The sequence below is a fragment of the Dermacentor silvarum genome, chromosome 3, assembly GCF_013339745.2.
Source record: "Dermacentor silvarum isolate Dsil-2018 chromosome 3, BIME_Dsil_1.4, whole genome shotgun sequence".
In the NCBI taxonomy this organism is placed as follows: Eukaryota; Metazoa; Arthropoda; class Arachnida; order Ixodida; family Ixodidae; genus Dermacentor; species Dermacentor silvarum.
This window is the reverse complement of record NC_051156.1, coordinates 113,817,171-113,841,699: the sequence shown is the minus strand read 5'-3', so window position 1 is coordinate 113,841,699 and position 24,529 is coordinate 113,817,171. Positions and strand designations below refer to the sequence as shown.

General features: G+C 48.2%; 1 protein-coding gene and 1 pseudogene across 1 annotated transcript in view; both read left to right on the top strand.

Annotated features, from left to right (window-relative positions):
- LOC119444686 (maltase-glucoamylase-like) overlaps positions 1 to 18,864 on the top strand; it is a 113,903-nt gene extending 95,039 nt beyond the window's left edge. The window contains exons 15-21 of the mRNA XM_049663542.1: positions 584 to 668; positions 1,982 to 2,038; positions 5,396 to 5,514; positions 10,940 to 11,028; positions 13,172 to 13,224; positions 15,726 to 15,893; positions 18,457 to 18,864. Of these exons, the coding sequence (XP_049519499.1) occupies positions 584 to 668; positions 1,982 to 2,038; positions 5,396 to 5,514; positions 10,940 to 11,028; positions 13,172 to 13,224; positions 15,726 to 15,893; positions 18,457 to 18,519 (634 nt within the window). The 3' untranslated portion in view covers positions 18,520 to 18,864. The remainder of the gene's footprint in view (positions 1 to 583; positions 669 to 1,981; positions 2,039 to 5,395; positions 5,515 to 10,939; positions 11,029 to 13,171; positions 13,225 to 15,725; positions 15,894 to 18,456) is intronic.
- On the top strand, positions 6,590 to 10,500 carry LOC119445707 (uncharacterized; annotated as a pseudogene).
- Positions 18,865 to 24,529: the final 5,665 nt, after the last annotated feature.

Below are 24,529 nucleotides of genomic sequence, written 5' to 3'. Positions count from 1 at the left end.
GCCGTTGTGACCGAGAGCTGAACCCGTGACCTGATGTAGAGCAACAGAAGACTGTCATACGGCGGCATTTGATTTCCGCGTGACAACCGAAAGAAGCTGAGTCCTTTTCCGTGGCGTCAGCGTCCATGCGTATATACCATGAAACTGTGTGTTGCGCTTTGTAGTATTAAAATCATAAGGAGTGTTGTATATATAGCACCGTCGAGACCCTTTTGAACCATCTTTGTTGATTTATATATAAATTAAACTGTCTACTTGATTCACAGTACCTATCACAAATGTTCGCAACCCTTTAAAGCGGAAATCTTGTCACAGATTTAGCTTTCTACTTTAACGCCTTTATACTGTGTTCGTTTTCCTCTCCTACAATTAACAGGCCTGTGAAGATTCATCTGATTCCGTCACCACTATCAATTCTGAGTCTTTGGATCTGTTCTTGACATGGCACTGATTATCGGGTCACCCCTTTGCAGTGCTGATGAAAATAAAACCCCCTCAATGGTGCATGTGTTAAAACATGAAATTGACGCCGTTGGCATGAAACTGCGGACTTAATGTGGCAATGTATTCCTTATGCAAACAGGTTTCCAACGGACCCTTACGCGATGAATATCAGCCACCAGTTCATGTGGGGTTCTGCCGTCCTCGTCTCCCCCAGGGTACAAGAGGTATGCTCAAATTTATGCCTGTGGTTGCATAGTTCTGGTGCACGTGGATGACTACTGGAATAAGAGCAATGAGTCAGTCAGGTGGCTTCTGGCTCATACTTTAAGGGTATCCCCATTCTCTTCCGTATGCGTTTGCCGATTTTTTCGAAGGATAATTTCACGTTTTCGAAATGTGAACGCGCGGTGCAAGGTGCCATGAACTTTATATTTGCGGTTTTATCTATACAGTAAAGCCAAGGTCGCTGGATTTAATTCCAATCTGGCTATTTCTATGACCAGTTATCTATTACAATTTCAACTATTATGGCACTTCTTTATTTATTTTTGCATATGACGAACATAATGCCAGACGGCGGTCAGTGCTGTCCCATTGTGCATAAAGTACCACATATTGCGCGTCAGAAATACCGTACTCTTTCAAGTGGATTACGTAATTACGTAACATGTTCCATGCCGGAATCTAATACAGCCGCTTCCACTTTATCATCGGAACCCGTATCGCATCCGGACATAGAGAGCCAGACGATGCGCAGGTAATCTATTGACAATGTATCCCAAGTTCTGCTTTTCGATTACTTCGGGAAATGTGGCGTGGATTAGGTATACAATTGTGCCTTTCTCTCATTTAATAGCGACACATTGAACTTACGGCCTGTCAACAGTGTTTAGGACGACCGGCGATACTTTATCCTCAATGTCCGCTTTTTAAGATCATTTCAACGTTGCCGATCACGATGAAATCTCAAAGTTGTAATCTACAGGGAAATAAAGCGGTATACTAGCTCTGAAAATGTTATCCTGTAGGAAGAAGTACTTACGATTTATGTAAAAATTGAGAACTTGTTAGTGAATTATGTACATAGACCACGAAGAAAACAAAAACAAAGTAGGATGGAAACCAATAAACTATGACATAAGAGCGTTTGAGACACTATTGGATATATCCTGCATTTTTTATTCAAGAAAATCTACACATGACTATATTAGCGGTGACTTTCTGGCTAGCGCTTTTTTGCTTTCTGGAGAGCGCTGGAAATATCCAATATCCAGCTGCATTGCAGCTATCTCAACTATATGCATCAGCATCCTCAGAGCTTCTGAACCAGCAGTCTTCATTGGAGCAGCGCCAGGAGCACAGGCTGTAAACATCTCAATTGCGTTGTGCAAGGTCGAGAGTGATTACGGACTATATGGCCTATATACTCACAGCTAGGTTCTAAACAAGCGACGATTCGTTTATTACGCAAACGACAATCACCCCGAGTGTTGAGCCCTTACTATTTTTTTTCGAAAATGTCTTATTTCTTCCGCAGGACAATCCAGTAGTGGAGGCCTACTTTCCAGCAGGCCAGTGGTGCGACCTCTACACGGTAAAATGACACATTCTTAACGAATAACCTAAAATTCTTAAGTAAAAGCCGATAACAATGTATGCTGGTATATCCGATATAATTGATATAAACAAAGAAATAATAAAAAAAAACTTAACAAAATATCGTGAGCCATTCCACTCTGTGAAGGTGGATGGCCAGCGACGCTGTATAGATGGGATATCTAAATGTACAACGCCGAGATACATAAATGTTTTGGTGTCGTCGCGACCAGCATCGTCGGCTCCGCACCGTCTCTTGAGCGCCGCATCGCGAGCACGTTCCTCTTCTCGGGTCCCCGAGCCGATTCGACGACGCCGCTCCGCGGCGCGGGCGCGCTCCTTTAAGGCGCCACTGCATGCACGCGATTTTCGAGCGACAGCGACAAGCGACGGCGACGAGCGGCAGGTTTTGCCGTCGCGGAGCGCGATCCGTCGCTGTCGCTGGTCGCGTCGCCGGTTTCTGGCCAGCCAGAAAATATCGCTTGTCGCCCCGAAGTCAGGGCGACAACATTCGCTGGGGACAGCAATTGCGCAACATGGCAGCAATCAGACGTCGTCGTCACCATCGTCGTCGTCGTCGCCATCTCCGTGAGGTTCCGTATAAAGTCCAACGGCGATGAAATCGTCACCGCGCGCCGTACGCTGTGTGCGCGAGTGAGCCGGCAATCGCGGCTCACTGTAGCGAACGCGAGGGAGGTAGGCAGGCTGAAAGCGCGCGGTAGTGTCTCGCGCGCGCGAGGCCCGGGGGCGAGGCGACGGAGAGGGACGGGGGGGAGGGGGCTGCGTTCTGATTAGAGTGTACTCGAATACGGTCTAGTACACTCTAGTTCTGATCCATCGGCTGCTGCTCACAGCGCGGCCGCGCCGTATCTTGAAAGCGATCTGCGATGCGGGTGAAGTGCGCGCCCGCGCGGGCCTCATCTTCAAAGCGATGTGCGATGGGGACCAAGTGCATGCGCCGAGTGCCGGTAGAAAGCTTCGTACGCGCTCTCCTTTCGACGTTTAGTTCGCGTTGAAGCGAGACGAGAGACAGCGCGAAGCTGAATTTTCCCGCGGCTCCTGGCACGCTTTCTCACTCGGGCATTTTCGCAGCGAGTTTCCGCGGTCATCGAGCGAGATGCGTTCATGTTTACCTGTGCGCGCGTGACACCGTGCTTGTCTATTTAGTTAGTGAGCGAATGTTTACATCTTTATACGGCCAATTAAACTGCTATCCTTGCTCCGTATAGCTCCCTACTAATTTGCTTTTACAATCGATGCTTCGCCTTTCGGGCGAAACTGCAACTTTTTTTCCCGCACCGCCGTATCCGCGGCGCGACGTAGACGCTTGCTCGCCGCATCGCGGGCCCTTTCTTCTTCTCGGGCCGACGCTCGCATTCCCGCCGCTGTTCTCGGCGTCGTTCCTCGTAAAATTGCTGCTCTTCGGGAGTACGAACCACTCGCGGCCGTCCCACGGCGAAGGCGGAGCTAAAATGAGACTGCAACCTCACCGGCTCGAACGTATGACATTGCGCGCATGCGCGCGTGTGCTAAACGTGGAAATACATTCGAGCAGATGTCGTTTCAACGACACAGATGGCAGCTATAGCGCGCTTTGATGCGAGGGAAACAGATGCGATTATTATAGTTTTTTGCACAGTGGAGCCAGCTGTGGAAGAAGACGACGACGCTCGAGCCATTGCTGATGATGATAGTTTTTGTTCGCGGACAACGGACATGCCCTAGGCATATACAGCTTCGCTGTAAAGACTAAGAAACGAGGAAACGTATGTATAAATATTGATTTTCCTCGACATGATGTCCGTGCTACATTTTGCGTTGTAGATAAGAATATGTTTAGTGTGACCTGGGATATTATTATGATTTGCATTGCCTAGGATAAGGCGGCCGTTGTTTGTCACAGAATGCATTTAGACTTGCGCGTTTCCAATTATTCTGGTCACCATGGAGGCGAATTCGTAGGGGGAAAAGAAACAGGAAAACTGATTGTTAAAGAAACATCAACATATAAAATAAAAGAAAGCGTGACACACACAAACCAACTAAGCCTATGTCAAGACTACATAGAAACGTTGATTCAGCTCTATAGGTGTTCATACACAAGTAAACAATTACACGAAACGATAAGGTCCATGATTGCGGTCACAATTACTTGACAAGCGTCGGTGCAGGGCGTGGGCGTCGGTCGCGTGAGCATAAGTCCCTGCTTGCCTCTTGAGGGGGTATCCGCACCTCAGCCAAGGTGTCGCAGGAGGGGCGGGTGGAGTTGTTGCCTTGAGTCCCATGTTTTCAGGACCAGCGAAGACCACAGACTGGAGGGAAGACGGAGGCCGGGTCTTCGCGAAAGTCTTGTAGCTCGGGCCCGCAGCCTCGCTTCTCCGCCCACCACTTCTGAAGTCCCGAAGCCCGGGCCCGCAACGCGACAACCTTGTTTTTAGTCTTCTCCATCCTCAAGAACCCGTGTGTTCTCGTGATTGGCTGTTGACCGTGGTACCGCTTCCTGCGAGCTCGTGCCGAATCCCACCATTCATTCTCTTTCTTTATAGAGTCACCGGCCGTCCGCCGCATTACACATGCGCACATTAGCCTTTCTACATACAAGTAGGCTTGCATTGATGCAAGCACTTGATACAGTGCTTGGATACTGGCGCTTAAAGAAAAAAATATGAAACGTAAATAAACACTTGACAGAAAAAAGACAAAGTAAGCATAAGCGGTGACTTTTAACTCAAGGTTTCATAACAAACAGATTGTGTAGTATATTGCAACACGTGGTCACACTGAACCAAAATTATTAACAGCCGTTATTTTTCATGTAATGCACGTGATGAATATTCAACACAGGCAGTGATCGTGCTTTGGAAAATATACAAAAGTAGGAATATATCAGCCATGTATCACTTGCATTAGGCGAAGATTTCCAGTTTTGAATTACTAATCTCACTAATCTTGAGTTTGTATGACCACTTGCAGTCATATATTCTTTTAGTTTTTAATAAAAGCTGAAGCTGAGAGTTAGCGCTTTGTTTCTTTCAATCAGCCTCTCCGTATAGCGCTTTTTTTGTGGCACCGGTAGCCAAGAACTGTAACAACTGCGCTCCTCTCTGTATTTTTGAACAGCTATAAATGTGAACTTAAATTTCCCTTTGTGTAGCAGCCACTCTTTTGCGGACACGTAATCAATATGATCAAAGATATATACTACATTTTCTGCACGCACAAGAAAATGAGATCAAGTTAAGCTATATAGAGATTATTTATGCAGCACACTTCTTGTAATATCATGGACATACAAACTCAGTGGTTTTCGTGCACGCCTCCTAAGGCCATTCGCTGTATGTTCTCCTAACTGCAGGGTGAAGCAATCAATCTACATCGTGGAGGATACGTCCCACTAGACGGCGAGAAGGTCCCCCTACACGTCAAGGGTGGTTCCATAATTCCCTTGCTTCGTCCCGACGACGACCAAACTAGGTGAGTGCCGAGAGTTTTATGTTCCGTGCAAGTAAAGATATTTTCGCCGCTTTAGGTTAGCAGCAGCCTTGTTGGGCTCTTAATACCTTTGTCGCGACAGCTGTGTATCTAAGTACAGCTAACGGAGAAATCACTTTGTCTAAAGTTTCCTGTTCAGCTGCACACAACCGCATCCGTCAGCAAAGCTGCCTTTCTTCTTTTTTTAAAAATTGAGAACGAGTGTTTTTGTTCGCACTGAAAGCGTGTCGGAGTAGTCAGCGGAATCAAACGTACGCCTTAACTGTAGGCGCGTGCGAATAGTGATTTTTGAGACCGAATCGAATACGAATTGAATAATGTCAGAACCCAAAAGAATCGAATATCGAATTGCTTTTGAATAGCTTTCGAATAATGACCAGGCTTTATCCCAATTAATATAAAGCGATGTTCACATCCTAGCATTTCTAAAGTTAGCACGTTTCTGTCATTTCATAGTACGTTGTGAAGCATTGTTGATTAAAAGCCCAAATGGAGCATTACGAACAAACAAGATCCCCCTTCCCAGCAGCTTGCCGAACGCGAGCTGCTGTCGTAGAGCGATTTCCCGCCACTCGACAAGCCGCCAGCTACGCGAAAGTCAAGGGCCCCATCGGAGAACCGCGCGCCAAAATCCCGAGACAGCAGCTGCTGCAATAGAAGCCTAAGAAGGAAAAGGTTACCATCACGTGAGTGAGTGAGCTGGGTCGACGCAGAGAAAGGGAACAATATAAGGAACGCGCACAAAATCACCGAAGCCACGAAGAAAGACGATATGAACAAGGTGCGAGAAGCCAACAAGACCCTAAGACAAGAGAACGCGGCACTGCGAACGACCATGAACAACCTCACGAGAGAGATCGCCGAGATCCGTAAGTTGCTGCTGTGCAACAACGAGCCTCTAGAGAGACCCACGCCAAGCACAAGCAAGACCGAGGAAAGAACCCCGAACACCCAGAGACAGCCGTAGAGGAACCGGCACCGAAGAAGCGAGCCGTCGAGGCCACGCGCAAGCAAACAGAAAACGATCGCATCGACAACCTCGAAGCCAAAGTCGAAGCGAGATTCCCCAAACTCGAACAGTCAATCACGGCAAACATCGCACCAGTGACAGCAATGAAACAAACAATGGAGACATATCAAGCCGAGAAGACGAACAGATTCGCCTACATCGAAAGGACCCTACAGCCGATAGTGAGCCACCCGACGTTTGCGCACCTCTTTGGGCAACATCCACCCAACCAGGGAACCCCGTACACGCCAACGTAAGCATGGCCGCCAACGCAACAGCAGTAGCAGGCGTAACAGCGTGGCAGTGGAACTGTCGCGGCCTCGGAAGGAAGAAGGCAGTCATCCAAGAGCACATCGCACATGCCACGCGCAAGCCGGACGTGATACTATTACAAGAAACACTCACCGACGCACCGTCCCTCGCCGGCTACAGAGTGCACAAGGGCCCGCCCGATGGGAGAAGCTTGTGCACCCTCGTCAGGAAGGGACTCACGTTCGTCGAACACGAGCTGCAAAGCAATGTCAAGATCGAGCACACACTCACCGAAATCATCCCGGGCAAGAAGAGAAAAGGAAGCATATTTCTGCTCAACGCCTACAGCAACCCATCGCAGAGAAACAGAGATTCAAGACATTACTGCACAGAGCCAGCACCGCAGCGGGTCGCAACACGCTGATTGCGTGCGGCGACTTCAACGCGATGAACCCAGCCTGGAGCTACAACAAGTACAAAGCAAAGGGCCGTGCCCTGTACCAAGACGCCACGGAACTCGACTTCACCTTCATCACGGGCCCGACGCATCCGACGAGAATCGGTAACTCAGTGTCCCGGGACACCACTCCGGACCTCATGTTCATCGAGAACGACGTCCGGGGCGCGATCACCTGGAGAAACACGGGAACCGACCTCGGCGTACCGGAACACAACGACACCAGCATCAAAATATATGGATGGGTAGACTGGGATGCCTTCCGAGACACCAGAAGAGAGACGGTGATGACGAGATCGAAGACATCGACTCGTGGACGGCCGAAATCACCAAGAGCGTAGGCGACGCGACCAAAGAAATTGAAACGGACGCAGAGATCGACAAAATAGACAGCCGGCTAGCGCATCTCATCGAAGCCAAACAGTCGATACTCAATCGCTTGAAGAAACAACGGCTCAACCGCAGACTCAGAAAGAAGGTGGCGGAGCTCAACCGAGCGATCGAGGAGCACTGCCGCACGCAACAGTGGAACAAGATCTGCAACGCGGCAGACGGGCAGATGCACAGCGGGAAGACGTGAAACCTGCTGCGACACCTGCTCGACAAAGCCAAGACCAAGTCACACCAAAGGAACAGACTGGCCAAGCTCATACATCGGGCTGTGTCGGTACACGGCGCCGACGAAGTCACCAGGTGCATCAACGACCAATACCTGCCGACTACACCCGCCGAACAACACGCGCCGTACGGCTGCTTACCCAACGCGAAGCTCGATCGTGACATCGACGTCGAGGAGATCCGCGCGGCCCTGCACGACTTCAGCAGCCGGTGAGCAGCCGGCCCGGACCTCGTCACGAACAAGGCGCTCAAGAACCTCGACGACAGCTCGATTGAGAACCTGACAAAATACTTCTACAAGTGCTGGAGAGCGGGAGCGCTGCCAAAGCAGTGGAAGACAGCCAATACCATCCTGATCCCCAAGCCGGGGAAGTCGCCGGACACGGACAACCTCCGGCCCATCTCGCTGACGTCCTGCGTAGGCAAGGTGCTGGAGCACGTCCTGTTCAACAGGTAGCAAGATTACCTGGTACGAGAAGGGCTGTACCCAGCCACGGTGACCAGCTTCAGACAGCAGCTAAGCATGCTGGACGCGATGCTGCAGCTCAAATACCAAATCATCGACGACGGCGGCAGCGTCCGCGACAACAAGGTAATCCTGGGGCTCGACCTACAGAGCGTCTCGATAAGGTGAAACACTCGGCGATTCTGTCCCAAGTCTCCAAGCTCAACATGGGCGAAAGATCCTACAATTACATCAAGGACTTCCTCACGGACAGGACCGCCGAGCTACGAGCAGGCGATCTACAGACGCAAGAGAAGACGCTCGGAAGCACCGGCAAACCGCAGGGACGGTCATTTCGCCGATGCTGTTCAACGTGGTAATGATCGGAGTGGCCGAGAAGCTCGCGGACATCGAAGACATCAGGCACATCATATGCGCGGACGATATCACGCTGTGGGTGACCAGCGGCAACGACGCCCACATCGAGGGCACGCTGCAAGCCACCGTCGACGCGATAGAAGACCAGCAGGAAGGCACACTGGACTGAGAGGTTCGCCGAGCAAATCAGAGGTCCTCATACTCCCACCTACGAACAACGGCAGAGGCAACACCAGACAACGCGAATACGAAAAAAAAAACAGAATCGTAATCAAATCCGGCAAAGTAATCCCCAAGGTCGTGAAAATAAGGATCCTAGGCATGGTCGTCGAAGAGCACGGAAGAAACGGCGAGACCATCGCCCGTCTCACGGAAAAAGCGGCCAACGCGATGCGACTCCTCAAACGAGTCACTTCCCGGAAGGCTGGGCCGATGAAAGAGGAGAGCCTAATCAGCCTCGTCCAATCCATCATCATCCGCCACGTCGCGTACGTTCGCAACATGAACGCAAAAAAAAATCAACGTAACCATCAGCAGAGCGTACAAGACGGCGCTGGGACTGTTAGAGTCCACGAGAATGACTCGCTTCTTACAACTCGCGATACACAACAAGCACGAAGAAGTAGCTGAAGGGCAGCGGACCGCTCAACTGGAGCGGCTGTCCACGACCAAAGCGCCCTTTGGCTTGGACGACCAAAGCTGTCCATGACCAATACTGGGCGACCTGGGAATAGGATGCTCGAACGAGGCAGAGATGAAGCTCCCCGTCCCCGAAGAGGTCCGGCACCAGACCAGAATCGACCGCATACCCAATAAAATGAATCCCGAGTTCAACAAGGGAACAACAGCGGCGACGGCCAAGGCTCTCATCGACCTGCACGCCCACGACGAGCACGCGCGGTACGTGGACGCGGCCGAATACCAACAGAACGCCTTCACAGCGGTCGTCATAGAGGCGTCGACTGGCGCCACGAGGACGGCAGCGAGCGTGAGAAGCGCCGTAGCTGAACAAGCGGAGGAGGTGACCATCGTCCTGGCTATCGCCGACGCAGACTGCCACACGGTGCTGAGTGACCCGAGACATGCGGTGCGAAACTTCCCCAAAGGCCAAATCTGCAGGGAGGCCGAGGGCGCACTGCGAGCGGCCAAACTTCAACACATAAAAGTAAGGATTAGGTGGTTCCCGGCGTACGCGGGCGACGCGTCGGAGCGCAGTGAGAACCACAACGAGATGGCACACGCAGCGGCGCGAGCGCTAACCAACCGCGTCCCGGCGACAGACCGTCCGTCGTGGTTTGAAGCCAAGGACCGCATGACGGACTACAACATCACGAAAGCCTACCGCCTGGCTCGCAGGACTCTCCCACCCCCGTACCTGAGGCAGAGTCGAGGGGAAGCGGTACTACTGAGACAGCTCCAGACCGGATCACTACCGAGCCCGAGACTGATGCATCGCATGTACCCCGAGACATACCCGACCCATATGTGTAGGGTCTGCCGGAGGGAGACGGCAGATGACACGCACATCTTGTGGGACTGCATCAAAAATCCAGAGGAAGCAAAATCAAGAAGGATCTCGCCGAGGTTCGAGGCAGGCGCGAAGAGCTACGACAAAGACCATCTGCTCTGGGCCGTCCAGCAGGTACCCGGGGCGCTCGAAAGGGAGGGACTCAGCGAGCCGGCAACGGCGAGCGGAGATCCGCGCCGAGAAACGGCAACCTCGTAGACGACGTAGGCCCTCGTCGGGGCGCGCGAGCGCCCAACTGCAGGCACAAATAAAGTGTGCTCCAATCCAATCCAATCCCATCAATTGGCTGTAAAGTGTTGTATGGGGGGTACGGCAGTGATGGCCTGACTTGCCCACGTGATATCATATAGGTTTGCTTTAGCTTAGTACCATGGGTAGCGAGGAGGGTATGCCGTAGGATGCAATTTACGGAGGATGTGCTAATTGGGAAACGGGCCAGTTTGTACTTGCCTCCAAATGACCAATTCCTCTTTATTTATTGTTTGGTTTCCGTCTCCAGCCCTCGCTTCCCTCGCGGCAACAAACAATTTCGCCGATTTGGCACAGGGGGCATCTACGCTTAGGCGTGAATCAAGTTTGACGCTGGCTCTTGACGATGCTTGCCTTGTTTCGGCTGCTGTTTTCAAATGTTACAAAAACGAAAAGTGTCATAGGAGGACCGCGCCTGTATGAAAGGAATTTTAGATTCTAGAGAGTAATATCAGTAACTGTTTATTGCAGTACTGCAAGAAAGGTGGAGCTTTTCGTCTGTCCTGACCAGAACGGAGAAGCAACGGGTTTCCTGTACTGGGACGATGGCATCACTTACTGTACGTACTTCCGTCTGACTTGCGCTCAGTTTTCACCTCTGCAAACATACAAACGATCTCACGTGACTGAGCTTTATCCTGGCTTCACAGCTTGAGTGATGATGGCACAAAACAGGCGGGGCACAGGATGGCGGGGACTAGATGCCAAGTCGACCCACAGTGACAAATGCTTGCATTGGAAGGATGAACCTTCAAGATTTGCGCATCTGCAGCCTTTGCATTGCGCAATACATTTGCACCTTCACAGACGTAGACAAATACAAAACGAACCTAAAATATTTCGTTTACACGTAAAAGTATCCTTTAAAAAATATTCCGCTCCCTTCGTCTCAAGCTTGAGAAACAAACGGTATTAGTATATTATCTACAGCTCTCGGAATACTTTGCGGGGGCTGACAATGAGCATGAAGTGCGCCTCACATCTTCAGACTTATCACCGACGCTTGAAGAAATAATATTTTTGTAATGCAAATAGGTTACATTAATGCGGTATACAGTAAGATTGGAATATACGAATGTCGTCCGCAATTTGTCGCGCGACTGGCCGCTCGAGAAACTTTCCGTATATTCATGGGCTTCTTTCACGCTCGGAAAAACACTTTAAGTAGCATATATTGAGCAACAGAAAACTCTATCGGGATTTTTTCATGTTCTATAATTCTCACAGTGAAAGGTTTCATCTAATTATAATATTTCAGAAATTGATTATTTAATTAGGACTAATTATGTAATTAAGCGGAACGCACAAAATAAAATGCGTATCTCCAAGGGACGGAAAACAACGTCACCTTGGTTTTGTCCAGTTACGTGGCATTTGCATATTTTTAAAGTTTCGCAAATGTTACCTGGGACACCCTGTATAGCAGACATATACCTAAATATATGTAGATCATCACAGGGACACCGACGGTGTGACGACGGGGAAGTTCGCTTGGAGTGTCCGCATAATTGCTATCGCAATAAAAAAAATGATGGCTTTCCCGTAATCGATAGTAGACGTCAACATGAAATGGCTACCGGTAAAACAGATTAGTGCCGTGTGGCAGGCTTGAAAGCTTACTGAGCCGAAATGAACCTGTTTTGAACTGAACCTCGTTGGAAGTCTCGTCCCGGCCGAACAACCACCCGTGGCGCGCCAGACGCTGCCACGGGTGCCACGGTCACACAGCGCGGCGCCATCTCTCGAAGGAGGCGGCACAAAACTCGGGCCGCGGAACTCACGGACCGCTGGCGTTGAAAAGAGTGCAGGAAACCCTGTCTCAGCGCCAAAAGATGACAATCAAGTGTATGGTGTCCTGTATCTGCCTTTTGAACGTCGCTATTGGAAATGACAAATTAAACTTCAGCGCAAAAGAAGTTACAGCTTGAGTGATTTTGTGAACAAACATTAGGAAGAAATCGGAAGCAATACTTTTTTTGTAACTTGTTTGGACAGTACATAGCGTATGTAATGCAGTCTTGTACAAGTTGTTGGTAACCAGAGACCACATTTTCTCAAGTTTTGGCTGTCTGCCCGAATGATCTCGTTTCGCTCTCGCAACGATGCCCCGATGTTCTCGTTTCGTTTTCGCCCCATTCTCGTCTTGAGTGCCCGGATAACGGCTCTGAATTTTGGCTCAAGGTTTCTTGAAGGTTGCCGACAACGGGAGCTAAAAGCATTTCATGCTTCAAAAGATTTCCGGAAAAGACAGCCAACCGGCTCTCCTGTTATGGTTCCGTGGTTTTAGGAACATATGCATTTCCTACGGAAGCGTTTCATTGCACTTGGAATCAATAGCACTATATATTTGGGAGAATGTACGAGTAGGTTTCAGAATTTCGAGATCAATTTTCGAACTTTCAATTCCCGGGGGTACCCTACCCGCTTCGTATGGCGTTTATGAGTTCTTCATCAAATGTACTCCTCAATGGTTTGATCATTATTCTCATGTCAGCGACTTACCTTGCACATATAACACGCTTGATGATTTTCGTGTTCCTGTATAGTAAACATTTCCAAGGATGATAATTTTTTTAGTGAGCTCATTTTTTTAGTAATCGGAGGTGAGCTCCAGTAGAAGTTAACAGAAGATTTAATAACGGTTTGCATGCTGTATGATCCCAACTTTGTCGCTTCTAATATGCCGAATTCTGTGTTTTTCAGATAAAGACATGAGAACGGCGCCAGCCATACGTCTCAACTTCACTTTAACCAAGGTAATTAATGCTAACGGGTTAAACCTAAGTAGGCGCATTATATTGCAGGGATGGCAAAGTGATGTTACATACCAGCCACTTCATTCGCGAAAAAGACGACTACCTTTAATCAGGTTTACGAAGTTTATATCGCGATTATTGTTCCAATACAGAAAGAGTTAAGAAATATTGTTAATCCAGAAACGACACGGGTAACTGTTGATTGACAAGAGACATTGCAAGGGAGAGACCTCATTAACCCTTCCCGTGCCAAATGTTTTCTGAAAACCACCAAACAATTCAAATATTTGACGACTCATTCATTGTGATCAGCTTTTAATTATCCGATAGCTCCAGCTTACTGGTTACTTTTTGTTGTATTTTATTAGTAAATAAAAGCTTCGTCAATTGCCCTACATGTCTAACTTTACAATCGACATACGGTACATTAGGGCTGTGGACAATGAGGCGGCTCACGCACTCACCTAGATCGCTGAAACCAGTTCCCCTGCGCAAACGATACATTGGGAGAGCTTCGTGACGGCGCAGCTTCATGAAGCCGGGTTGCACGCGCTACTCAATAGCACTCGTTCTCTCCGAATGCAGCTGTTTGTTCATCTGTGTGCATCAAGACCACTTTGGTATGACACTTCAGCGAAGCTAGCTCAGCCTTTCCGACCCGTGGCCTACCGTCGTGCTGTGTTGCATTCATTGCACATTATCTGCCACCTAATATCCCAGCTACGCAGCGCCTCGTCGCGCAGCGCTATGTATGACCGCACGCGAACGCCGACATACGTAACTAGACTCGCACTTAACTGCCGTGCCAAACGCCAAAGTGATGCGTCACACCAATTCCCGGACTCAGCCTTTCCTGCCTCCAGGACGACGCTTCGACCCCGTGCACATCGACGTGGTTGGTCCACTTCCTTCATCACGCGGTTGCAGCTATATACTAAACATTGTGGACCGCTTTACGCGGTGCCCATACCAGATATCACTGCCGAACCTGCTGCCCAAGGTTTAGTGTCCGCCTGAGTCGCACGCTTCAGTTGTCCCCGGACTGTCACGAGAACTTGCGGGCGGTAGTTTGAATCCGCCCTATTTACGTCCGTCGCTCAATTCTCACTGCCGAAACACAGCTCATTACCCTTGCGCAAACGGCATGATCGAGCAATTACATGGCCAGCTGATGACAGCCCTTATGTCACGCCTCAACCGCGAACATTTTCCCATAGTACTGCTTGCTATGCGAGCGGTCTATCGCAATCAACTAGGCAGGTCAGCGTCGGATCTCGTTTTGGGTGCTCCTTTGCGGCTTCCTGGTGACTTCTTTACCTCCAAGGATGCATCGCCCCAGCCAGAACACTACTTTCTGCGCCTCCAGGACTGCGTGAAAGTTCTGTACACTATCAGACCGCGACACCTTCGTGCATCTGACCTCACGTCTGCCACTTGTGTCTTTCTCCTGCGTGATGGCCTCAAGGCACTTTTGACGCCTGGCAATGACGGGCCATTTGGCGCCCTTAGACGGACGCCCAACTCGGCAATGATTCTTCAGGGATGGTCGTGAGGTGGTCGTTAATCTGAGTCACGTAAAGCAACCGGCCTACCTAGAGACGCCTCATCACACCTCACCTGCGAACATCGATGTCACCACAGTGACTTCCCATGTACCGTTGAGTTGAGATCGTTTTGCCGCCGTGTACACTTTTACGTCCCGTTTAGGTGGGGAACATCTTCCGACATCTAGAGGACGCTTGAAGAATTAGCAAGTACAAGACGAGGAAAAAAAATAGTTGCGTGGTTCGTGGAGGGCGCACGAGCAGGACACAGCTGGCAGATAGGCTTCGAATTTAGACGCTTCGTCCTGGTGTGCCGTTTCAAAACGTCAATCTCGTTAACCTCACTGCCTTTTCTTGTTTCTCGCTCTCTCTCACATGACAATGAATAAACAATGCTCTACCACATGGTATGGGCATGGTCATACTCGAGCTCACACCTATCCCACATCCAACAACATGGCAATGGGAGGCAGCGCTGTGCTACTCCGACTCCACGGACCAGCCCGAACTGATCGACCGAGGGAGACTGGCAGCTAAGACAGCTGGGCTCCTGGACAGAGGGGACAACTCACTGCAGAGTGGAGTCGCTGTTCATGCTCGCATGCACTTCTGCATAAAGTTCATTCTCTCTCCAGTCATTTCTTGCTTTAACATCATCTTCTCTAATTCTTTTGCATTTCCTCAAGCGCATTTTAGATCGGAAATCCTCATATGTGTCACCTCCGCTGCTTTCGTTCGCTGTAGTCTCTATTATTTGCTCTTAAAAACACAAGGTTTCATGGGCACACTTCAGCTGGCAGAAACAACCGATTTGTTGAAACATAATATGCATTGCGCATTTTTCAAACTTCATTACAATGGCTGTTTTTAAAGGGAATGTCAAATTATGTAGTGAAAAACAGTGATGACAGAACAGCAACAGTTCAGTAATTTACACATCCTCTGGTTGCTTTGCAGGAGCAAAGGATATCGAATTTGACCATATCAGCTGTGGAGAATAGCTACAAAATACAAGCCGAACTGATTATTAACTCTGTGACCATGTGCAATGCAGCTTCTTCTCCAGCTTCAGTGTTGTTGGATGGGAAGACAGGTGCCAACGCAACATACGACTCAAACCTTCAGGTATGGAAACCTCCGATACATGACCTGAACCGCCTTAAATGTTACTGCTTGAACTAAAATCTGCTTGAATGTGACTGGCGCTTTTGGGGCGTTGCGCAAATGTTCTCACGGAATGGTCTCAGGGAAATATAGCCGATACAGAAAGTGATATGAAGGCGGAATTTCAATTAGTAATAATAATAATAACATTAAATAAACTCACGTAGCCCATGTGGTTTGGTACCATGCCGCAATAATAAATATTTTCTTCATTTCCAACTTCTTATCAATGCATACGCTTATTGCGAGTGGAGACCACGGTACAATTCGCAGGACAAACACGAAACGTCATTCAGCACGGCTTCTTTGCGAAAGAACGCACGTCTGACTGATTTTCTTGGCCAAGGCATGGCTCCCACTAGCGATGAGGAAGTACTAAAAATTGCAGGTGTTTGTGAATAGCAGTTTTTGAGATCATATCAAATAGTGCCAGAAGTTAAACGAATACGAAGCAAACAGTGCATAAGTGATTCGAAACGAAGCAAATCGAACGGATACTGAATAATTTTTGAATAGATTGTGCATGAATGTAGAGCATTATGGCCAAGAATTTTCACATCCTGATATTCACAACAGAGAGTTTCTCTCATAACACTGTGCATTATAAAACAAGTTTCTTTTAAAGCACAAATACATCATTAGGAGCAACTGTGCTAACTGTTTTAAAGCTATGCGCACTTCGAAGCTACGAGTTCATGAAGTGTTATATACTGTTTACAAAGATAACATTGTGGGGGGGGGGGGCAATTAGTTTCGGCGCACACCTTCGCGACCAAGCCAGACAATTATGTAGCCTGCGGCGATGCATGGGGCTGCTAATGTATATGGTATGTTACAATGAAAGGTTTTCTGTTTAAATCCGATGAGAGGAAACAGGTGCTGTATTTGTATATGGCACTAAAGAATACCAAGGGTCGAATGCCGCTTCTAAACAACATTTCATTAGGAGTGATTTCATGTAGATGGAAACGTCTAGCTGCCTGAGAGAGGCAGCGTGCTCTAGTACATTATACCAGGTGTTTCTGTGAAGCCCTTAAGCAATTTTTGAAAATCGCCTGTGGCAGATGGCACAATTCTAGTCGGTGAGCTGTCCACTCGCAGAAGCGAACATTACTTGCACGATAAATCAAACTCCATAATCGACGAAATAACAATTCACTAATAAAGTTGTCAACTGATTACTTTACGGCATACATTTAAATTTAGGAATTGTAGCCGGTGAGACGCAAGACATGTCCACGTTTTTTTTTTCTTCGTGGGGTTACCACGCAGCATAACGTCATAATGGAGCTAAATATAAGCATGCATTCTCAGCAGCATTATCGGCCATATAAACTTGCAAACATTCGCTTACTATGTAAATTAAGAAGCACGTTTCCACGAAAACATGAACCCATCTCTCTCGATGACCGCGGAAACTCGCTGTCAAAACGCTGCAGTCAGGAAGCGCAGCAGCAGCAGCAGCAGCTAGTGAATTCACCTCCATGCCGTCTCTCGCTTTAACGCGAACTAAAGCACAGCACATACGAAGCTACCGGCACTAGTTGCACCTTGAAGATGATCGCTTTGAAGATCAGGCGCGCGCGAGAGTGCACTTTCCCCACGTCGCCGATCGCTTTCAAGATAGGGCGGCCGCGCGGCCGCGCCGTAAGCAGCCGCCGTCGGTGTAGAACGCCCCGCTCTCCCTCCCTTACTTGCACCCCCGTTCCTCGCGCACGACAGAAAAGCGCGCTTCGGCCCAGCCTTTCTTCCTCGCACGCACGAGATTGAGCCGTGATTGTCCGCTGACCCTCGCAAGCTTTCACTCGCACGTCAAGCGTCCGGCACGCGGCAACGATGTTACCTTGTTTGGACTTTATGCGGAACTTCACAGCGACGTCCACGATCACGGCGACGGCGGAAGTATACTTGGAGTGTCCATATAATTGTTATCGCAATAAAACGATTACAAGAACATACAAAGAACAAAAGCGTTAGTTACAATTACAAATGCACGTATCCTTCTGTTCCCCGAGAATGGATCAAGTCACTGTACACGAGAAAATTTTGTAGAGACTTGAGAACGAAACTGCGATTGTTGGGTTATGATTACTTACCACAGACTGCACATAATATGTGTCGGAGATAACCAGCCGCATTTGTCGACGATGATGATGACAGCGTGACGTCGACGGTAACGACGGTGGTATGATGGTTTCGTATCGCGTACCACGAAGGGGATAACTATTTTTATGCTGCTGACATCAGATAAGACGATATAATGATTATACCTACTACAGAATACACGGGATCTCTAGGTAGGAAACTCTTCTTAATTTGATATAGGTGAAGGTGAAGAATATCTGTGTTGGTAATATTTGCCGATTCCGTGAAGGCGGATGTCTGAACATTCTTGTCTGTAGTCACAGAAATAAAGAAATTAAGTTAAATGGGCGGTAGGGATATTTGAAAGGTACTGTTAAAATATTAAGACTTGCTCACTTTTCAAAATTAGCGGCTAAAATACCGTTTTGCTTTCTTGCAGGTTCTCAAGATGGAACCGCTATCCATGGATGCCATCAGCCATGACATTGTTATAACATTCTAGATAATTGCAACTGAACGCAAGAAAACCAAATTCATAGCATCGGCGTCTCTTTTGTGTAAAGAACCACCAATTTGTACGATGCAAAGTATGTTAAGTTTATGACCACACGTTCACTTATTTGCACCAGAATAAAAGAATTAAGTTCTGTGATTTCCCTCTATATTTTCTGCTGACAGTCGTATCGGATAACTTTGAGGTCTGTGGTCACAAAGGAAAGACACATTTATTGCAGTTTACGAGATAAAATAAGGAGTGAAATGCATGTTGAGCTCATAAATTATATATTAGGAATTATTATTTATTCCAAATTTTTTTTACCACATCTTGGTGAAATAAATATACACAATTCTACATCCTTGAAACGGATTATTTGCGTATTTCTCAAGCGGAGTCTACTTCTGCGATGTCCTCCGCTCTAAATTTCCTCGTCTTGACAAATACGGCTTTCCGCTTTAGGACGAAGTTATGCGCACACCTCATGTTAATGGCGCATAAATAGGAAAGAGAGAAATGAGGTGTGAATGGCAGGAAGGTTCAGCAGAACAAATACATCTGCTTTTCAACCCTTACACTGGCTGAGGGGTAAAGGGAGAGAGAAATCGTTTCTATAGTTGAGCTTGCTGGTTGTTCATCGTACAGGGGGATAGCGCTGAAATCCTACGAAGATGAACAGAGAGGACTGTGGTGTGTGTGTCCACTTCGTGTCTCTCTTTCTCGTCGTAGGATTTCTGCACTGAACCCGGTACGAGATAGAAAGGCAGAAAGGAAAGCTGAGAAGGCAAGTGCGTGCACAAAAGGAGATAAGATAACACACGAGCACACAGAGACTCGTACACACAAAAAGATGCATGAGTGTCAGACTGCATACTTAATGGCCTCACTTGAGCGTAGTAAGCTCATTAGTGCATTCATCGCCCTCTGCTGAGAGGACCGCATCAGCTTGCCTTACAAGATTATCGGCTCCGATACTGGCCCGTTGCCACGTGAGTTAGCGCGGTTACAAGAGATAGTCTGTAATGCTGCAGCTATAGGAGAATTGCAAGGAACCTGTTTTTTCCCTGCGGCAATTGTCCCAGGCAGCACTGTCCACTATTCCCACGTGACAAGTGCAGATATTCGCAAAAGCTGCACAATTCATATTCGACAAATAACTGTTGTGTCGGTGAGATGCAATCCAGGTGAGAGACGGAGCTGCAAGGCAGAGGCCAGGGGATGTGCACGGGCGTTCCAAATACCTGGAGTGTTTTACGTGGTTACTTGGACGGTGTGTTATCATGTACCAATGTGGTACCCGCCCTACAGCGTGGACCATATGCGATGAACTGGTATTGTCAACGTCTGTGCGCGCTTTTTACTTAATCTCATTCCTTTTATTTGCTGTTATGCTTGGGCACCCTGTGCTTTGTTTTGTTTTTTTTTTAGTTCAGCCACTGTACAGTTGTTTTAAACTTATTTTGGAGTTTCCATTGTACTCAACAGCTCATGGTTACACCCCCCCCCTTACTCAATGCGCGACAAGGCCTGTTAGGTATTTTATAAATCAAATAACAATAAAATAAAAATAAAATAAAACATTGCTAAGAAAAGTCGTACGCAACGCCATCGGTGCCCCTCCATCACTGAAACCCTCGTTACTACCGTTGGAGCGTAGCTTTAAAGCTAGGCTCCAACTACAACTGTGCAATGACATAGCTTGGAACAAGTAAGTGAAAACGATGCCAAGGAAAATAATTATTCCCTTAAGCATGTACTTTCTGCCTTGACCACAAGTGTAAAATAAATGCCGTTATTGAATAGAATGAACTTGGTCGAAGACCTCCGCATAGTGTCTGCAGGTCGCCTCGTGTGAACACAAAAGCAATAATGCACGAGATACGCCCTCGCTCCCTTTCTCCCGCACGGTTTGATAAAATGCTGCTTAATCCCCTAGAGTGTCATGTGCCTCTCTACATTTTCTTCTTTCTCAAGCGTGCAGTACGAGGCAAGAATCACAAGCCTGGAACCTTTATTTCTGCATCTGTTATGTTTATAAGCAGTATGTGTCAATCATAGGACGCATTTGATTGTTTCTAAGCAACGTATGTCATTAACAACACGCATTCAAACGCGAATCAGGATGCCTGAAGTTCCGCATGAACAAAATATGGCGCTCCTTATTGATGACAAGTGCGCTTCAAGAGGTTCACGGCTAGTCCTTAGGCAAACACTAGAAAACGCAAGAAACATCTCAATCTACGTAATGAAAGGAAAATGAGCGGAAAGCTGTGACAAAGCAATGACGTGCTTAGTCCTCGAGTTCGAGGAAAATGTTCGACAGCACATATTAAGCATTGCAGGAGCAACAGTGTAACCGTGTAACGTCATAGCGAGAAGATTGAAGTTATGTGACTTCTGAAAAGCGATCAGACGACCGAATATACTAGCGATATTTTTGCAGTAGAGCAGAGTGCGATAATCCCTGGCGTTTGCAGGCGTCGTTTCCGTTTTTCTAATGCTTCGATTTACGGCGTTGCCCACTGAAACTAGATGTCAAATTTCGTTGAATTAGTCAGAGGCGATGCGATGCGAGAGAAGTCCTTGACAAAACGCCGATAATGGGCTAAGGAATGTGGCACATGGGCTAAGGAATCTGCTCGCTGCCTTCTTGTGAATGGGCTGCGGGAACTTAGCGACGGCAGCTATCTTCTGTGGGTCGGGTTGGACTCCGGACTTTATGATGACATGGTCTAGAAACAGGGTTTCTTCGTATGATAAGTGGCACTTTTCTGGCTTCAGAGTGTGTTCAGATGACTTGATCACCCCTAGTACTGCCTGAAGTCGCCTGAGGTGATCGTCGATTTTCATTGCAAAGACGACGTTTTAAAACGTAAGCATTCTTTGGCGAGTAATCCAGCAACACCTGTCTGTAATGCGAAAAGTGTAACGCCATTTATCAGAAAAAAACGTAACTTGCGAAATTCAGACATTTAATCGCTATAATAGTGTAAATTTAGATGACGGGAAGCTTGATAAGTGATAAGGAACAATTGAAAAAAAAATCGCGCAGGAACTCCAGCGGGAGGTGTCTAAATATGCGGAAGCATTGTGCCACTTGCTCATCCTCACGAAGTCTGGTGTCATTACTAGAGTTCTGGCCCACGATCCGGCCAGTACAATCGACCGCGCTGCGGCGACCCGAACTCGTGCGGAAGGCAGTGCAAGGTGCATTGATAATGCAAGCAAAATACTGCTAGTGGCGGCGCCATGTGCGCTGATGACGTTCCGATCATCATAAGCCGTTATCCCTCTTTAGCTCCTTGTGCATCCTTGTCGAGCTATTACGAACCGTGATCAAAGGACTCTGGCCGTGGCACGGATCGATCAAACGTGCTGTGGTACCGCCACGCAGAGCGTACCTTGAAAGCGATCTGCGAAGCAGACAGAGCGTGTCGACTGCTTGTAACTCCGCGCGCTGTTTTCGCCGCTTTGTTTACGTTGAAGTGCCAGGCAGCATGAAAATAAAGTCGCTTGCTGCGGTGGGCTGAGGGACAGACAGACGCGCGGACAGTTTTCTCGTTGGTTAAGCATAGAAATGGTTACGCATTTAAAATTGACCACAGTGAAAACCATGGTCGTGAGGTCACCTTGAAAGCTTACTTTCCTGCATTACGGCCTCATGCGCAGAGAAGCCTGCCGTGGGGCTGCCGAGTATAAAAATAAGCTAACTGAATGGTAGATATGATAGTAGTTTAATAATAATAAACTGTTGGTGGCATTAAAAGAAACTGATGAGGTCGCCATAGCCGGGTCTACGTTGAAACAAAAAAAAGGACAAAGAGAAAATAAAAAAGGAAGAATCAGCTGTGGCGAAACCAATTGTAACGGCGTTCCGGCTCAGATGAAACGATGGCATTAAAGGGGTCTTGCAATTTCCTGGCAACTCAACTCCACACCATTCAGTACATGGATTTCATTTCTTCGGCACCGAAAAGCGATGGGTAGACATGCATAAGCTAGGAAAAGCCATCGGTCAAAAGCGAAGTAAAAGCAGAGCCAAAGAATGCTTACGAATTAGTAGACAATTTCTCAGAAATTGTGTAGCATTTTCCAGGAAGAAGGGACAACTCTGCCGCTTCAAGCCAGAGAAGACTGTCTTTATGACATGCTATAATGTTGCAGGTGCAGAGCAGGAGTCCGAACTTCGAACTTGAACAGGCCATCTTGATTGATAAAGGTGGTCTTCTCTCGATACCTCACATCGAGTTTAATTTACCAGCAACCAGTCTTGAGGGTCATGAAAGAAATATATTGCGCGTTCAGTAGCTCCAGTGCGTCGTCCATGCATGGAAGAGGGTATACGTCCTTCTTTGTGGCTTTTAAAGGAGAAAAATACCCACGCAACAACGCAGAGCTCCGCCCTTCTTTACTAAGACCGCAGGAGACGCCCATCGGCTATTCTACAGCTGGATGATTTGATCGCGCAGCGTTTCGTCGGCCTATTGCTTTATGACTTCTTGCTCTCGCAGAAAAACTTAGTACAGGCTTTGACGGAGTGTGGAGTGAACTCTTCCGTTATTATACAATGCTTAGCAAACGGTGCTTGTCGAATCCTTCATGACGACTAAAAGCAGTCCTTGTATTCTAGAGCTTTTCTTAGTTATGTCTGGGGTAAGAAAAAATACAGAAAACTGGTTCAGGAACATCGACCGTCGTTGTAGATTCGGTGGAATCCGCGAGGACAAGGGTGTGGCTGGCTGATCTAACTTTTTGCATGTATGCGATTGCCGTGCTCATGCTCAGGTGTCTATAGTCGTGGCTAAACTTCGTCACCCGTAGTTACGCTTTTCCTCGGTGAAATTACACGATTCATCTTGAGACAGCGATTTCACCTTAGAGCAGCTGTTGTTGGCCGCTTTTGGCGAAGCCTTCCGTGTCTTGCGTGTCTTCTGCGCCAACAGAAATAATTCTGGCGCAAGGCGGCATAGCAACTTGATCTTCAAGCACACTCAAGGGACGGTGACCTAGAGAGCTTTCCGGCGGCGTCGCTTGGTCCTCGGATAGCGTTATCGACTTGTACTTCAGGTCGACGATTGCGCCGTGTTCGTTCAGGAAGCTCGTACCGAGAATTACGTCTCGTGAGCACTGCTGCAGGATAATTAAGGTTGCAGTGCAGGTGTGGCCATGAACGGTAGTTCTTGTTGTGCAGATTCCAGTCGACGTTATTAGATGTCCTTCAGCTATTAGGATTAGAAAGCCTTCCTAAAGAGTCTTCACTTTCTTTCACTTGGGGACGAACGGTCCACTTATGACCGAGTGGTAGGCTGCTGTGATACTAGACAGGTGATGTTGTGGCCATCGATAAGCACGTCTAGTTGAGTGGTCCTTTGTCTTGCACTGTAGCTAGGTCGTGGCGTCGCATCAAGTCTGCATCACACTGTCCAAGTATGCTACGTCGTGTTGTCAGGACTTCTTTAGGCGGAGTTCACTTGGCTTCAGGGCTTCGTTCGGGTGTCGTCGCTACGTCGCGTCTGCAGCGAAGTATCTTATGCATTTCTATGAACAGAAATCGCACCTCCATTGATTGCTGCTCTGAGTTTTTCTGATAAGGGCTAATAGACTGGCCCAGAGTGAGGCAAGTGTGCAGGTGGCGTTGCGGCGAGACGTGATCACCTGGTGACGGTGAACGGGAAGGACGTCGGGGTGTCGACGGTGTTGAGACGAGGCAGTCGGCGATCTCCCGAGGTCGCTTGCCTTGATGCTGACACCGCATGTGGATGGCGAACCATCGCAGTCCTATATCGTGGTATGGGCACCGGTGGTAGACGTGGCCCGCTTCTCCGCAGTAGTGGCACAGAGAGCGGTGGTCGGGAGCGTGCCAGATATTCGTCTTCGTCATGGCGTTGCACGGGACCGAAGGGTGGGCCCGCTGGAAGAAAGATGGCTCGGGCGCGGAACAATCGGAGGAACTTGGCGGCGGGCGGCGGCGGTGTGACTGCAACCTCACCGCTTCCGGGTGAGGTTGCAGTCGTTC